We start from the raw sequence: 15,212 nt of genomic DNA, 5'->3' as shown, positions 1-15,212 counted from the left end.
ACAGGTGAAACACTTTTAAGATCCTATTATATGAGAAAGCAAAACACTTAATTTTCAGCTATTTAATATTGCTTAAAGTCACCTGTTCAGACTAGATGTAGGCTTCAAACCGCACAGTAAAAAAGGATTTTGGTTTTAATACACTCAGTTTTCTTGATTATAATGTTGGGTTGCTTGAAAGGAATACTTTTCATCCTTAGTATTGAGAAAGAATATCCCAGGTTTACTGGTTTAAAGGTGATGTGTTTTACAAGCCCAAATGAGTTTCAAAAATGGAAGAACGATTGCAACGATTTCTCTTTTGTCCGATAAGATAAATCACAGCTAATAAAATCACTTTCTCAAGACACTGCTTTTAACTTCCCAAAGGGATTACTTTGTTAGCCTAAGAGACGTTCTTACAACGCCACAGTATGGCACCCTTGAAATGTCATTAGCAACTGAATTCAACCGTCTCTAGAAAGAACTTCCGTAATAAAGGTTTGTGCCTTAAATAAGATTTATGCCTTATGTTTTAAGAAGCTTGCTAAGTCTGCCCAGTCCCTTTCCCTTTTTCCCTCTACCCTTTCACACAAACACTTTCCCCTTTATCTTTTTGGTTTGTTTGTTTTTTACCCGACCAGTAACTTTAGGACTAAACTATGCAGATGTAATCTAACTTCCGTTGGAAGATACTGCTGATGTTATACCAGTAAGTCACTGATCACAAAAGTTGCCAGTCAGGCCTATGCTAATGTGTTCTTATCAGACTTCCCCAATTGATAGATAAGATAATCTGTTCTCTGCAATTATACTCTACAAAAGGAATGTCAAGGAGGATCATATTGCATATGGCTGATAAAATATCACTACAGTTCTTCTAACGAAATAATTTTTCTTACCCTCTTAATTCCCAGTCTTTTTTTTCTGGAGGGAGGTACAGATTTTAATACCTCTCAATATCAGCTTACCTAAAAATTGTCAGTGTGTTAAAAGAAGAAAAGCTGGGCACGTGGGAATGTGCTAAAATTACTTGAGCCATAACTAAATTTCTTTTGTACATCTGTTAACTTAAGACATCACTTTGGTCAGGGCCCCACTGATATTTTCATTACATTGTTAGCATGTTTAGGAAATAAAACACTGGAAACAAAAAGAACACTTGAGTTTGGCCTTGGCCAAATATTTCTTCAACCCCCATCTGTTTCAGTCACTTTTTAAAATTCTTTATGAATATGAAATGAATGTATTCTATGTTAGTTCTGATTCTAAATTATTGTTATTTTGTCCTGGTCTTTCACTTCCCATGCTACTGGCTGGCCACAAGACCTTGTTTTCCCTGCTGTCACATAGGTCTTGCATTTAGACTTGTTTCTCTGTATTTTGTTATATGGAATGCAGTGCGTAGTTATTTCCATTACAGTCTCCCAAACTTTGGACAAATCGGTATTGCTACAGTCAGTGACGTGTTCTCATTTAAGGTGGCAATGCGCCAGGTCAACAAGAGTCAAAGGGGAGGTGCCATATTAACTATAGAGTAAAATCAAGATACTGATTTTTATTAACTTTTGGAAAAACTTTATGTTCAGGAAAAAAACACAGCAATGGAAATTGCTATTATAGCTTCCTTCCTACCTACCTTTACATTTAAATACTAGTGAGCAAGCTGTATGAAGCCTCCAAAAAGCAAAACTAAAAAGTATTGAGAAGTAACACAAAACTTGCTTATCTGGTATGCAATCTGCCAGAGCTCCCAGTGTTGCAGCAGCCCGGTTCCAGAGACAGGCTGGGATTTCAGCTGCCAGTCCCAGGTGGAGTAGGTCTGTCGATAGTGAGCATGTGGTTTCTCAGTTTTATCCGAAAGAGTTTTAAGTCGGATCTGTTCAGCAGTAACAGCGCTGCAGTGCTCTGATTTAAGCGGGAGGCACAGCTGGTGTCACGAAGCAGCTCGCTCTGTGGGCCCAACTCTAATTAAAGACGAAAGTCCTGTTGTCGTTTGCCATTTTCTGATGCACTAATAGACTTCTGGTAGCACACATCCAGCCAAGAGCTAGTAAAAAACAACAAACAAAAAAGGGTTTTTATACGTTTAGTCACAGGATAGGACGCACACACACCACTACACGCCGTTCCCTCTCCTGCCCTCTCGGTTTTACTTGAATGCTGCCCACTAGTACAACACACATCGGGCCTGTCATTAAACGCCACCCCCGAGACGCAAATCACCGGCAGACCGCGCAGGTCCCGTTTTAGGCCACAAAGTGCATCTCACCACAAGCTCTGCGGCCGTGGGCGTATCGCGCCCTACGGCCCGGCCGGGCTGACAGAGCGACCCGCGGCCTCCGCTCCGGCCCGGCGGGGCTGGGGAAGGGGCCGGGCCTCCCTGGATCCCAGCTGCGGGGAAGGCTGAGGCTGAGGCTGAGGCTGAGGCTGAGGCAGCGCCGCCCTCCCCGCGCCTCCTCCTGCTCCTCCTCGGACGGCCGCCTCCAGCGCCTCTCCCCTCGCGCGCGGGGCGGCCGTTAACGGTCTCCGCCGGCTGCCCGGCGAGCCCCTTCGGAGCGTCCGCCTCGGGAGGCAGCCATGGCCGCCTCCCGCGGGAAGCGGGGCGGCTTCGACGAGCGCCCGAGTCCCACCGGCAAGAAGGTGACACCGGGCGGGGGGGGGCGAGGCGTTATTGACGGGGCTGAGGGCGGGGAACCTCCCCGCCAGGGTCTGCCTGCTGCCCCGGGAGGGAGCCGCCGGCTGCCGGGGGGCCCCGAGCGGTGACAACCGCTCGGGGCCCCCCGGCAGCCGGCGGCTCCCTCCCGGGGCGGCCGCGGGTGGCTGCTTTAAACCTGATGGGATTTAGGTTTTGTGTTAGGCCTGTGTCAAAAAACATCCATCTGATGACAGCTGATACGTCCTGGGATGTATCCTTTGAATTTCTAAGGAGGGAGTAATCTTTAGGCCGGGGTTTCGTTCAATATTTCTTATCCTTCTTTTCTTAAGGATAGGAGCTGTGCCACGGGTAGGAATAGGAGCAGGATTTGAGCAGGGAATGTTCGCACCTAAGACTTCTACCGTGTTCTTCAATAGTAAATAGTTCAAACAAACGGTGCTGTTTGGATGTAAAATTCAGAAATCATAATGGACCGTGGCAAATGTTTACATCTGATAGTGAAGGGCGAGTAGATGCACAAGAAGATGTGTTTGTTACAGAAGTTTCTTACGTACATATTTGTTGTGTATTTGTTTCTTGGGTTATCATTGAATCGTTTGGCTTTTCACTGAAAGTACAAGAAAAATTGTGGAAAATATACAGGATCTCAGAGCACCCGCAGCATACATTTTTGACAGGTGGGTTTTTACACCACCTACAGTAAAGAACTGTAACTGCATCTTTTGTTAGAAATCATTTTAAGATGGTAATTACTGAGGGACAGAATTTACTACCTAGGTGTGCTGAAGTCATTCTTGGGTGTGGATGCACATTCCTCAAGAAGTATGGGAGAGTTCATATTTCTTTGCCTCTATTACACTTATCTCCAATGACTTATGAAATTGGCAGCAGTGCACAAGCCTCATGTTCTCCTCCTTTATGTGTACAGTACATGCTAGTAGTACTTCATCTCTTAAGGTCTGAAAGGAGTTTGCTGTTCTTTAGGTATTAGCAGTTGATAACTTCCAATAGCTAGGTTTTCAAGTGGGGGAAAAACCCCCACAGGATTTTAACTGTCAAAAGATTTAAGGAAGGTTTGCTTGTATTGGACATAGAATCATAGAATATCTCAAGTTGGAAGGGACCCATTAGGATCATTGAGTCCAACTCGTATGCTTTACTGTTGGTGTGATCATACTCTAGGGTACGTGTAAACAGTGTAAAATCAAGCTAAGGTGATGGTTAATATCCTCTTACAGCAAGTTAAGTTGTTCTAGTAAGTCACGAGACTGTAGATCTCTTTCATTCTTCATAACTTGTGTTAGAGTGTATTGGTGGGAGAAGGTGACAGACAAGTGTAAGTATAGACCTTATTATAGCTCAGAATTAAATAGCTCCCAAGAGCTACATGTTTGGTAAAAGAAAAAAACCCAACTTTTTCTTCAGTCTTTCAAGTAACATTGCTACTTTTCCTTTTTTCTTTTTTTTAAACAGAAACGCAGCCCTGAAGAAAATGTTTTTTTCCTCAGTAAATTAACATATTCCTGGTTTAGCAGGTGAGAATTTAATAAACTGCTTGTTGATGTTCATTGATGCTCACAGAATTACAGAGCACGCACTTACATTCCACACAATCATTCTAGCTTGACCCAGAACCTGAGCCTGAGATTACTGTTAGCTTTTTGTACAAAAATCAAAGTTTACAACTTTTAGAAGTTACATGCAAATATTTTGTGCAGTATTGTTTATACATAGTAACAGTCATAGTATACATAGTAACAGTCACTTTATGTGTTATCTAATGGCATTATTTAAAACATTAATATTTTGATAACTAAGCACAATAGACAGTATTTTTAGACAATGGGATATAAAAAGCCAAATTAGGCTATCCTTTTTTATTTATTATCTGTCTGTGTAAAGTTTGGCAATAGACACAAATTAAAATAAGTTTCCCTTTATACTCCATATAGTGATACAACAATTTGCTAGATCTTAATAGTACATTTAAGATATTTTCTAAGTAGCCAATTTCATGCTTGTTTTCTTCCCTCTTTTATGTCAGGCTGCATGTTATTATTGTAGATCACCTGCTCATAAACACTAATAAAGTCCCTCTGCTTTTTGGGAAACTTTCCACTCAAAAACAGGAACTGAAAGGTCAACTATATCAAGTCATGCAGCTTCCTGTCACTTAGTATTTTGGATGTTATTTCAAATAATTCCATGTGTTGTGTCTTGTGACCATTACTCATTTTTAACATTTTTCTTTTTTCTTCTTTAAAAATAATTTGAATCAGACATATACATCTCAAAAATCTAAAAGTGAGAAAAAACATTTTAAGAATATTATAACTGTTTCTTGCTTTATTCAATATTATTAATTTTAAGGAAAAACTGAAAGTGGTGTTTGCTATTAATGAGCTGAGACAAAACAATCAGATTTTTTTCAAGGATTCAGAGGATTTGGTTAAACTCTGGCCCTGTTGAAGTTAGGAGTTCACCATCAGTGTCAGAGCAGCTGTGTTTTTTACCACTCCTTACATGCTACACCATAAATACAAATTTTCAGTTTTTCTAGAAATTGATGCAGTATACTGACTGCAATGCTTCTATATGGCATTTATTTGTTCATTATGTCACAATGTTCACCAAAATTTTCAAGCTAGGCTATCGTTTTTATTTTTTAACCAATTCCACAATGTTTAACAAAAAGAGAGGGGGAAAAAAAAAGATTTCAGTTCTGCTCAGTGAGAGCTTGTTTAGCCATGAAATAACTAACTGGATGCGATTAAACTAACATTTTGAACATTACATATGTTCCCTCTTCCCAGTCACAAGCAAACACAATAAATTATGGCTAATATATACTTGCTTTAAGTGCTTGCAATCTAAATGAGGAAGTCTTGAATTAATTGTTATACGATAAACCCATAATGCTATACTATTTTTCTTTAGAATTCAGGCAATCTGGAGATCACAGTGTGAAGAGCATTTGGTAAATCTGTTTATCCTCTGGCAGCAGTGAGTTTTAGCACTGAGATGAGTTATGCAGAATTCTTAAACAATAGTTCCCACTCAAATACCAATTGGTCTGCTTTCCTCATCTGTCTCAAAAGCTGGCGCTCTTAGTGAGAAGCTGTGTTATTTTTGCCTTAACTTATAAAGCGTAAGGCAAATTCACTTTGTATTAACGTTACAGCTTCAGTGGATGTTTGGGTGACCCTTGGGGATAGTGAGGTCCACCCCCACCAGAATTTTACAACCTCCAAAAAAGTGTTTCCGAGTCTTATTTTCTGTCCTGTGATAAGCACAATGGCACACACGTTAGGCCCAAGCCCAGCGCTGGCACTGACCGGCACAGGAATGATACACTGGAAGTGCTCACTAGAGAAGATAGACACTGCACTTGTGCTGCAGCCCTCAGGGAGGGAAGCCCCCAGCACCTTGAAAGCATTAGAGCTGCCACTGACAGGACACACACTCCCGTGTCTATGCATGTGTCTCTGGTTGATTCTTAGGTGTTTGGGGCTTCCTTTACGTTAGAGGACATTGCCAACATTAACCCTTTTGCATTTTCCCCACCTCAGAAATGGCATGGCACGGTTTGTGTTGAGTTGTCATAAGTCTGGCATGCTCATCAAAAATCATCTATTGTTCTTTCAGACTGAGTTCTTGTAGGTTCAGTGTATTCATCAGCCCTATTTTGCCGTTTTAAGACCAGTTTTAGTTTTTGTTGACACTTAAGTGGGTAAAAGCACTTTGCTAAAACAAAATTTTAACAGCCGAAGATCTGCTGTAAGGAAACTTCTATTGTACTTGTGCTGAAAGCCAGTAGTTTAAGATTGTTACCTTGGTTAAAGATGAGTCGCAACATAAGGCAGTCCTGTGACAGAAAAGGTATTTCATTCCAGATCACAAGAGTAAGTGGGTAATGATGTTACACACATCTGTTTATGAAATAGTATATTTTCCTCTAAGGAAATATGGGATCAGAAATGTAGACAGATTCTGAGGTACAAAGGTTCCTCAGAATTTGCTGTTCAGATGTGACAATCTGCTTGGGGTCTTCTTACTTTGCGTGAATTTCAGTGTATTTAAGGAGACTGTAAGTATGTTTCACTGTTTAGTCTGTAGCCTTTATAGGATTACATTCATTATTTTGATTATAGAGTTTATTTATATACACTAAATGATATCATTAACTTTTTGAGTTAGTAGTTCTACTTGTTTTGTGTGCTGTATTTCATGCTGTCTAAATTAGTTGCTTTCTTTCAGACTAATATCTATAGGCTATAAGAAGCCATTGGAGAGGGATGACCTGTTTGAACTGAATGAAAGTGATTCACCGTACAGTGTGTGTCCTAACTTTGAAAAGCAATGGAGAAAAGAAATCCAGAAGTCTACCACAGGATTAACGGTAGTTATAATTCTGACAATAGGAAATATCCTTTTCTAAATTTAAGGAGTCTAGAAGCTGGAGATAATTTCTAAAATCTTGTTGTTTATTGAACATCCTACATTTCATTGATCACAAAGGCCACTCAGTGTTGTGATCAGTGATCTCTAGTGTGGCTATAGGATTTTTCTAAATCGTTTAAGTTCAAACTTATCTTTTAGAAATATATTGAGTTACATTTTAACACTTGAGGTGATACGGAATGTACTGTGACTTTTACTTCGGTGATTAATTACCATCTTTGTCAAAACTGTCCAATTTCTCTCTGAACTTGTCTGTTTCCTGGTGTCTTATCTTTGCATCTGTATTTCAGGTAGGTAGAGAAATCTATTATCAGCTTGCTTATCAGTAGATGCTCTGGCTTACAGAACACACGAAACAGGCTTCAGTTTTCTTTAATTTTAACAGATTTGCAGATATTTTTGGGTTTTTGCTTGAGTTATCCTGTGTGATTTTCATGTAAATCCTTGACAGTTTCAGTCACGGTTATTATTTTGTTGTGGTAGTTAAAGTGCACTAGGAGCTCTGTAATGTTAGGAAGTTCACAGGAGAGAGGACCTAACCTATAAGTCCAGTAAGAGTGTAGCTTTTGGTTTTTAATGACTTACTGAGAAGAGAGTTCCTTCAGAGTCTGACCTTACTGCATCTCTTCAGTATTTTTCTTATCTATTTGTAGATTTGCCCTTTCTTCCACTGATGATCTACACCCCAAAGCCCTTTCTACCAAAGTATTCAAACATATTTTTCAATAAGGATAATTTTTAATTCAGATACTGTTTCTATTATTCAAGTAATCTGTAAAAAATATCCTGTCCTTCATCATTGTGGTAATTAAGAAAGGCTCACTCTTTTTTTTTTTTTTTTTTGAGCCCTTGTAAGAATATTTGCAATTGTTTGAGCTAAATTAAAACTGAAAAAAATAGTTACTTGACAACTGAAAATATTTTGAAAAAATAGAAGGGTTATTCAACCTTAAATATAAAGTTGCTGTAAGCCTGCTATAAATGATAATGCATTTATGTTGAAGCTTACTTCTATTTTTCCTATACAGGTTTTTTGACCTGTGATAATCATTTGAGGATTAAATTATTTTCTAATTATATTTGTGCATGATTGAGGCAACCCTAGAAATGATATTTATCCTTTCCTGAAAGACTACTAGCCAGACTAAATAAAACCAAACTCCATTTCTTACCTCAAAGCTTTTCTTCTAACTGTAGGAAATGCACTTTTTCAGATCATAAGTACAGTGATGGCTTTAGATGGACATGCTAATATTACATATTTTACATTTGTAAATGTGGGTGAAGTTAGAAAATATTTTTTTCTCTTAATTCTGTACATATTTTTGTAATCTTGCAGGCTTCTTACATCAGAAGAGGGCTATTTAAGAACACAAGTGTCCATAAACCATCTTTGATTTTGCCGTTATGGCAAACATTTAAATTTTTATTGACTAAAGTTGCATTTCTGAAAGTCACAGCTGACATTCTGGCTTTCATGAGTCCACAAATAATGAAGTAAGTTTTTAATGTATTTCACTTTATGTTCAGAGAGTAACAGTAATAATAAAGCTAAAGGGTTACTAATATCGAAACCAAACTAAGCAACAGCTTAGATGTGTAAAGATTTTATTCTCTGCTGCGCCACCCCTCCCCAAACCTAGTGATTATCTGAAAATGATCTAATGAGGGAAAGCTCAAAGAGATCAGGAATTTCTTAGCCAAAGGACTAATACAAAACCAGTAGAGGTTCAGTTCCACAATATTGTATTTAAATATTTAATATACTTAAATATAAAATCAAATGTTAAGAAAAATGGAGTACCAAGATATTTAACTTCCCTGCTTTTTTGTCAGTATTTTTCCATCTCTATGTTTAAAAAACCCACTTAAATATATAGTAATATCTACAGCTTCAGCATTTAATAGAAAACTGCAATGACTCTGTTGTTATCATGTTGTTGGTACCATGAGGCTGATGGAAGTGGTTTCTAGAAATTGTCCTTACCATAGAGGTGTTAAGAATTTATCAAATGCCCATGTGTTTATAAGGAAAAGAGTTATTGAACAGAATTATTGTTAGCCTCCAAACTATACCCTGAATCAATGTAATCCTGAACAAAATTGTTAACCATAAAATCTGTTTGAAGACATCACTGTTGCTGGTTATTTAAGATACCTTTTACTAACACAAAAATAAGAATTTTCCTATAGGTTTTTTTTTCTCTCTTACTTTCATGGTTGGTAGTTGCAACCTTTCTAAGTACAAATATCTAATTTTTTTATTTTTTTCTTTTATGCCATTCTTATTTTGTACTCCATTGTCAGTGAAGCCAGCAATAGCACATTCATGTCTAAAATAGTATTTCAGAGTTGTTTCTAAGCTAACGAATTGGAAAACACAGATAAGACCTGCCTTTTTTAACATGGTATTTCTTTGTGACCTCCTGCCGTATCTGAATCTAAAATGGACATAGTTAAACAAGTTGCCAGTATGTCAATTTATTGAACTTTTTATTGTTTGTTTTTGACTTAATGCACAGAATTTAAAATTTATTTTCCTTCATTTTCAGAGCAATGATAATGGTCAGTGAAAATCATCCCAGTTCATATGGGAGTGGATATGGCTATGCTATTGCCCTGTTTTTTGTAGTTCTCTCACAAACTCTTCTCCATCAGTTATACCAGCGTAACAATATGCTTACTGCAGTCAAAATCAAGACTGCAGTTGTTGGCCTGATATACAAAAAGGTAATCATGTATTCTACTTTTCTTTCAAAACAAAAACTAAAATAAACACTCAGTGTTAAAAGATAATATGCTTACCAGCATTATCAAAACCCAGGATGTTATACACCGGTGACAGGCTAACAGGTTGACTTTACATTTTGATGGTTATTTGTTTATAATAATTTGGAATTTCAGCAGCATTTCTATTATAAGGCTCTAATCCTGAAATTACATATTTTTGTCATCCACCTGTACAGACATAATATTGGAGAGGTATGTAGAAACTGAACTCTTCCTATTTTGATTATTGGTTAATTTCCCAAATTCACTGAATGAACTGGAAAAACTTTTTAGGTTGGATGTCTGGGAAAAAGTAAGGGTATAGTGATCACTGTTTTTATTATGTAGCGGTAGTGAATATGAGAAGCTGAAGTTTGCCATATTGTCTTCTTTGGAGGTTGAAATTTCCCCCCTGATTTTAGTGAAGTTGATTTTCTGTTGAGTTGAATACCCAGTAGGTTCATTGTTTGTTGGATGTTTAAAAGATGGCTAACTGCTGTGGACTTATCCCACCTTTAATAAGATATGCTCAGGTGACAGCGTTACTAGTTACAAGAGATGCAGGTGCTAATAATGTAAAAGTAGCTGTCTGACCTGCAAAACATAGAAATGTTTAATAGACTTTATATGTGGCTTATGAGATGAAGCTAGTTTCTCAGAGCTGCACCTTTAGTTTACTTTGTTATGAACATGGCACATGGGTACTTTTACTGCTGTATTTAACTGTTAAGCACAAGTTAAGGAAGACAAAAAATAACCCAAATCTGAAATAAATTACTGTCTTTGTTAACTTAAAATACAGTCGCTTTTCTCAAGAGAGTCAAACCGATCTTTTGACATAGGCTTGTCAGGTGTTTTCTGAACCAGTACACAAAATTTTACTTGTAAGTTGCAAATCAGTTAAATAAAGGAATTCATTCTCTCAAGTTGCATATCAAGGTGTATCAGTACATCAGATCGTGAACAGGGGAACAGAGGCTCCAGCTGAGGTGGGTATGTCTCCTGGCAAGTTTCCACAGCTACAGGGTCGAGATGCAGCTTATTCCTCTCTCTGAGTAGAGTTGTTTGGTGAATGCCGGGTCAGGTTGTGCGTTGCACATGGGATGGATTCTGGAGTGAGTTGCTGCAGCACTGTCTTGTTACATGCAGGAGTTGCTGGTGACACAGTGGAAAAATGTGAGGCACTAACAGAGAGGCGGGCAGGCGGAGAGAGAGTGTGTGTGTGTACGTGTTTGTCTGGGTGGCAGTCCCAAGACACCTGGGACTTGGGGTATCAGCCTGCCACACTGAGATTATACATGTGCTTGCTGTGAAGCCTGCTGTTGCTGGTTCCTGCACTGGGAGGTTCTAAGCTACGCCAAAGCTGAGGCTTTCTGAGCCCTCTTTGTGGCATGTTGTCCTGTCTGTTTACTATAAAGAGTTGCAAGTCTATTTCGCTGAGTTCCGCTTTGCTCTAATTATTGTCCTTTTAGCTTCTCCTGGGCGGCTACACCCATCAAAATTGTTGATTTTTGTGACCTCTGTATTTTCTGGTTGCAGGCCTTAACTTTAGCAAATTCCTCACGAGGAAACTATACAACTGGGGAAATTGTTAACCTGATGTCAGCAGATGCTCAGCAACTCATGGAGCTGACTGTAAACATCAACCTGTTGTGGTCAGCACCTTTTCAGATCATCATGGCTGTCATCTTTCTCTGGAAAGAACTTGGCCCCTCAGTTCTAGCAGGTGTTGCAGTGCTTCTTTTGGTTATACCTATAAATGCACTCATTGCAGCCAGAGTAAAAAGACTGAAGGTGAGATATTTAAATAAGCATAGCAAGGAGAGGTTAAGTTGTCATAACATAGGAATGAAGTAGAGGGTAAATTATGCATGTGTAAGAATACTATTGGTACATCTAAATTAAACCCCAAACAAATAAACAACGCCAAGCCACAGCTGTTTTTTGTTGAGGGGGGAAGCGTAACTGCAGTAAGAAAGCCATATGTTTGATAGCTAAACTAGTATTTAGATTGTATACCTGCATTTTCATTATACTGAAACAATACTTTTCTATTAGTAAAAATTACTGGATGATTCAATTTAGGAAACAGCTATGTTTTTGCATATTACATGAGTTAATTCCATTAAATAAGGGATTTTGTAGGATTATGGCCCTCTTCCCCTTTTATTATTCAGGCTAAGCTGCTCACTCAAATTTAGCACATTCTCCTGAGATTATGGGAATTCCCATAGAGGTACTGCATGCGTTCTGACTTCTTTTCTGCTTCTCTGATGCTACAGTTCTCTTGGCACTGTATTGCCTGTTACTATGACAATTTCTGTGAGCTCCACTGAAAAAAAATACTACAACCTTAAGTTTTGCATTGCTATCAAGGCAATTATTTGTCTCTGTCTTACTCTGCCTTTGATGGTGCAACATGCAGTGAAGACTCTGGGTCTCCACTGATTCTTTTGTAAGGCTGTGACAGTTGAGAGACATTGAAAAAAAAAAAAAAAAAAAAACAAAACCAAAAACCCCTCTCACCTTGTTTGCAGGTGAGGTGCAGCAACTACATATACGCTTAGATCCCTGTTGTGATATAAGAGATAGAGGAGAAATAAAAAGGACAATAAAATAATTCTGTCTAAAAGTTTGCAACTTGTTGTTGTATTTGAATAAGACTCAAAACATTAAAGAGGCTGTTAATTAGTATTTTAGAAATGTGAGATGCAGAAGAGCCTGAGTATAGCATAGGAGGGGGAAGAATTTCTGTTTCTTTGGCTCGTTCTTTCAATAACAATGTATTAATCGGTAGTAAAGGAAACTTTCTTCCTAACTCCTGTATATATATGTATATATGTATACAGTGTTTTATATCCATATAGTGTTACGTACAGATTCATGTATGTGTGTATAGTGTTATACTATATTGTTATTGAGTCTGTATTTACCTACTTAGTGATTTTGAAGATTAAAACTGTATTATCATCCTGAACATCCTGGGAACTGGAAGCGTGTTAAGATTTTAATTCAATGTGAATAAAAATAAAAAGGACAAAAATTGAAATGCACTCTTTAGGATATTTTACAGGAAAAAATATATTTTAATGTATTTACTCCTTTATCCTATCTAATGATTTTTTTTACTACATATATATCTGAAAACGGTATAACTGCAGTGCTAGGGTGTTTTTCAGCAAGGTAAAAATAGCATAAAAGGTATTTATTGCCTACAGTATGCTGCATATTTTACTTTCCAATTTTTTTTTCCTCATTGAAAAATGAAAACATTGCTGTTTTTTAACCAGAAAAGCCAAATGAGGTATTCAGATCAACGAGTCAAGCTACTAAGTGAAATGTTACATGGAATAAAGGTAATGCCACAACTAAAACGGGTTTTGTTTTTTTTCTGTTAGGTTATGAAGATAGAAAGTAAGTTATTTAAAAAACCTAAGGTTTTATGAGTAATATTTCAGCTGATAATGATAAAAGTTTAAAGAGAAAATGTTTTAACATAATGTGCTTAAAGTGTTTTTGGAAAATATTTACTGGTTTAATTTGATTTGAAAAACTTACTATCCAAGATGCATTAATTTTACTACCACATTGTTAATGAGAATGTAAATTATGTTAATAGATGTCTGAAAACCTTTAGCAGGGTGAAATTTTAGCGTAGAAGAAAGGCACTTTCAAAAGTTGTCTCATTTTTGTTATTTATCCTCTTTTGAAATAAACCAGCTCATCATTTATGATACATAAGGGACAAGTTGAAATCTGAAGAATTAAGAGTGACTAGAGTATATCTTCCATAAGAACAACCTCATTTTGAGTCATCTCAGGTCATGCTTTCATTTGTAAAACATTCAAATTTTTGTAGTTTGGCATTGCTGAATATTTGAAAATGACATTTGGAACTTAAGCTTGTTTTCTGAAGCATGGTCACTGCTTTTTTATTTTGTTAAAATATGTTTGTTTGATTGTCTAGATCCTCAAACTTTATGCATGGGAACCTGCATATCAAAGGAAGGTCATGAGCATTAGAGAATGTGAAGTGGATGTTTTGAAGTCATCTGGGTATCTGAAGACTTACTCCATGCTAACATTGACGTGTATTCCTTTTATGGTTTGTTTTATAAAAATCGTAATTCATGCAGGACTGTTTCTCATGTTCCCTATTGCTTTGGTAGCTGAATGGCTCACAAATGTTGCCTCACAGTATCTCAAAACGTTAAATTTATCAACACGATATATTTGAATTCTCAGGTTCTAATGCTATGTATATGACTGGAGAAGAATGAGAGAGATTATAAATTGACCAAGCTTTTAAAGACGTCTGTTAGAAAGTCAGAAACCAAATTCAAAGCTCCTGAATCTCATTTCACTATTTTAATCATACTGTTTCTATTGCAAAGAAATCAACTACCTTCTTTATACTCCTCCTTTTTTCAGTTTTAAGGGAATGCGCTTTTGATCTGTAATTTTTAGCTATCCCTTCTCAAACACTAAATCTCCATCCCTTATTGGATGCAGGGGGAAACATAGTGACAAAGGCTGAGGAAAAGGCTGAGGTTCTTAATGCCTTCTTTGCCTCGCTCTTTAATAGGCCAGTTGTTCTCGGGATACCCAGCCCCCTGGGAGCAGAATGAAGCCCCCATAACCCAAGGGGAAATGCTTAGCAATCTGCTACACCACTTAGACACACACAAGTCTATGGGGCTGGATGAGATCCACCCAAGGGTACTCAGGGAGCTGGTGGAAGTGCTCACCAAGCCACTTTCCATCATCTATCGGCAGTCCTCGCTAACCGGGAAGGTCCCAGTTGATTGGAGGTTAGCAAATGTGGTGCCCATCTACAAGAAGGGCTAAAAATAGGATCCAGGGAACTACAGGCCCGACAGCCTGACCTCGGTGCCGGGGAAGGTCATGGAGCAGATCATCTTGAGCGCCATCATGCAGCACATACAGGACAACCAAGGGACCAGGCCCAGTCAGCATGGGCTTATGAAAGGCAGGTCCTGCTTGACGTTAGTCAAGGTTCAGGTTCAAGGCTCAGGTTACTGATCTTCTTCTATGACAAGATGACCCGCTTGGTGGATGGGGGGAAGGCTGTGAATGTTGTCTACCTGGATTTTAGTAAAGCCTTTGACACCATTTCCTACAGCATTCTCCTGGAGAAACTGGCTGCTCATGGCTTGGATGGGTGTACTCTTTGCTGGCTAAAAAACTGGCTGGATGGCCGGGCCCAAAGAATGGTGGTGAATGGAGTTAAATCCAGTCAGTGGCCGGTCACAAGTGGTGTTCCCCAGGGCTCAGTATTGGGGCCAGTCCTGTTTAATATCTTTATCAATGATCTGGATGAGGG

General features: G+C 38.2%; 1 protein-coding gene across 1 annotated transcript in view; it reads left to right on the top strand.

Annotated features, from left to right (window-relative positions):
* Window positions 1–2,554: 2,554 nt before the first annotated feature.
* LOC309586719 (multidrug resistance-associated protein 1-like) overlaps window positions 2,555–15,212 on the top strand; it is a 37,728-nt gene continuing 25,070 nt past the window's right edge. The window contains exons 1-8 of the mRNA XM_082304063.1: window positions 2,555–2,622; window positions 4,112–4,173; window positions 6,896–7,037; window positions 8,439–8,596; window positions 9,652–9,829; window positions 11,408–11,662; window positions 13,159–13,224; window positions 13,836–13,973. Coding sequence (XP_082160189.1) covers window positions 2,560–2,622; window positions 4,112–4,173; window positions 6,896–7,037; window positions 8,439–8,596; window positions 9,652–9,829; window positions 11,408–11,662; window positions 13,159–13,224; window positions 13,836–13,973 — 1,062 coding nt within the window. The 5' untranslated portion in view covers window positions 2,555–2,559. The remainder of the gene's footprint in view (window positions 2,623–4,111; window positions 4,174–6,895; window positions 7,038–8,438; window positions 8,597–9,651; window positions 9,830–11,407; window positions 11,663–13,158; window positions 13,225–13,835; window positions 13,974–15,212) is intronic.

The sequence above is a fragment of the Platalea leucorodia genome (assembly GCF_965183815.1).
Source record: "Platalea leucorodia genome assembly, chromosome: 2".
Taxonomy (NCBI): Eukaryota; Metazoa; Chordata; class Aves; order Pelecaniformes; family Threskiornithidae; genus Platalea; species Platalea leucorodia.
Note: the sequence above shows the minus strand (reverse complement) of the source record. Positions and strands in the feature narration are given on the sequence as shown.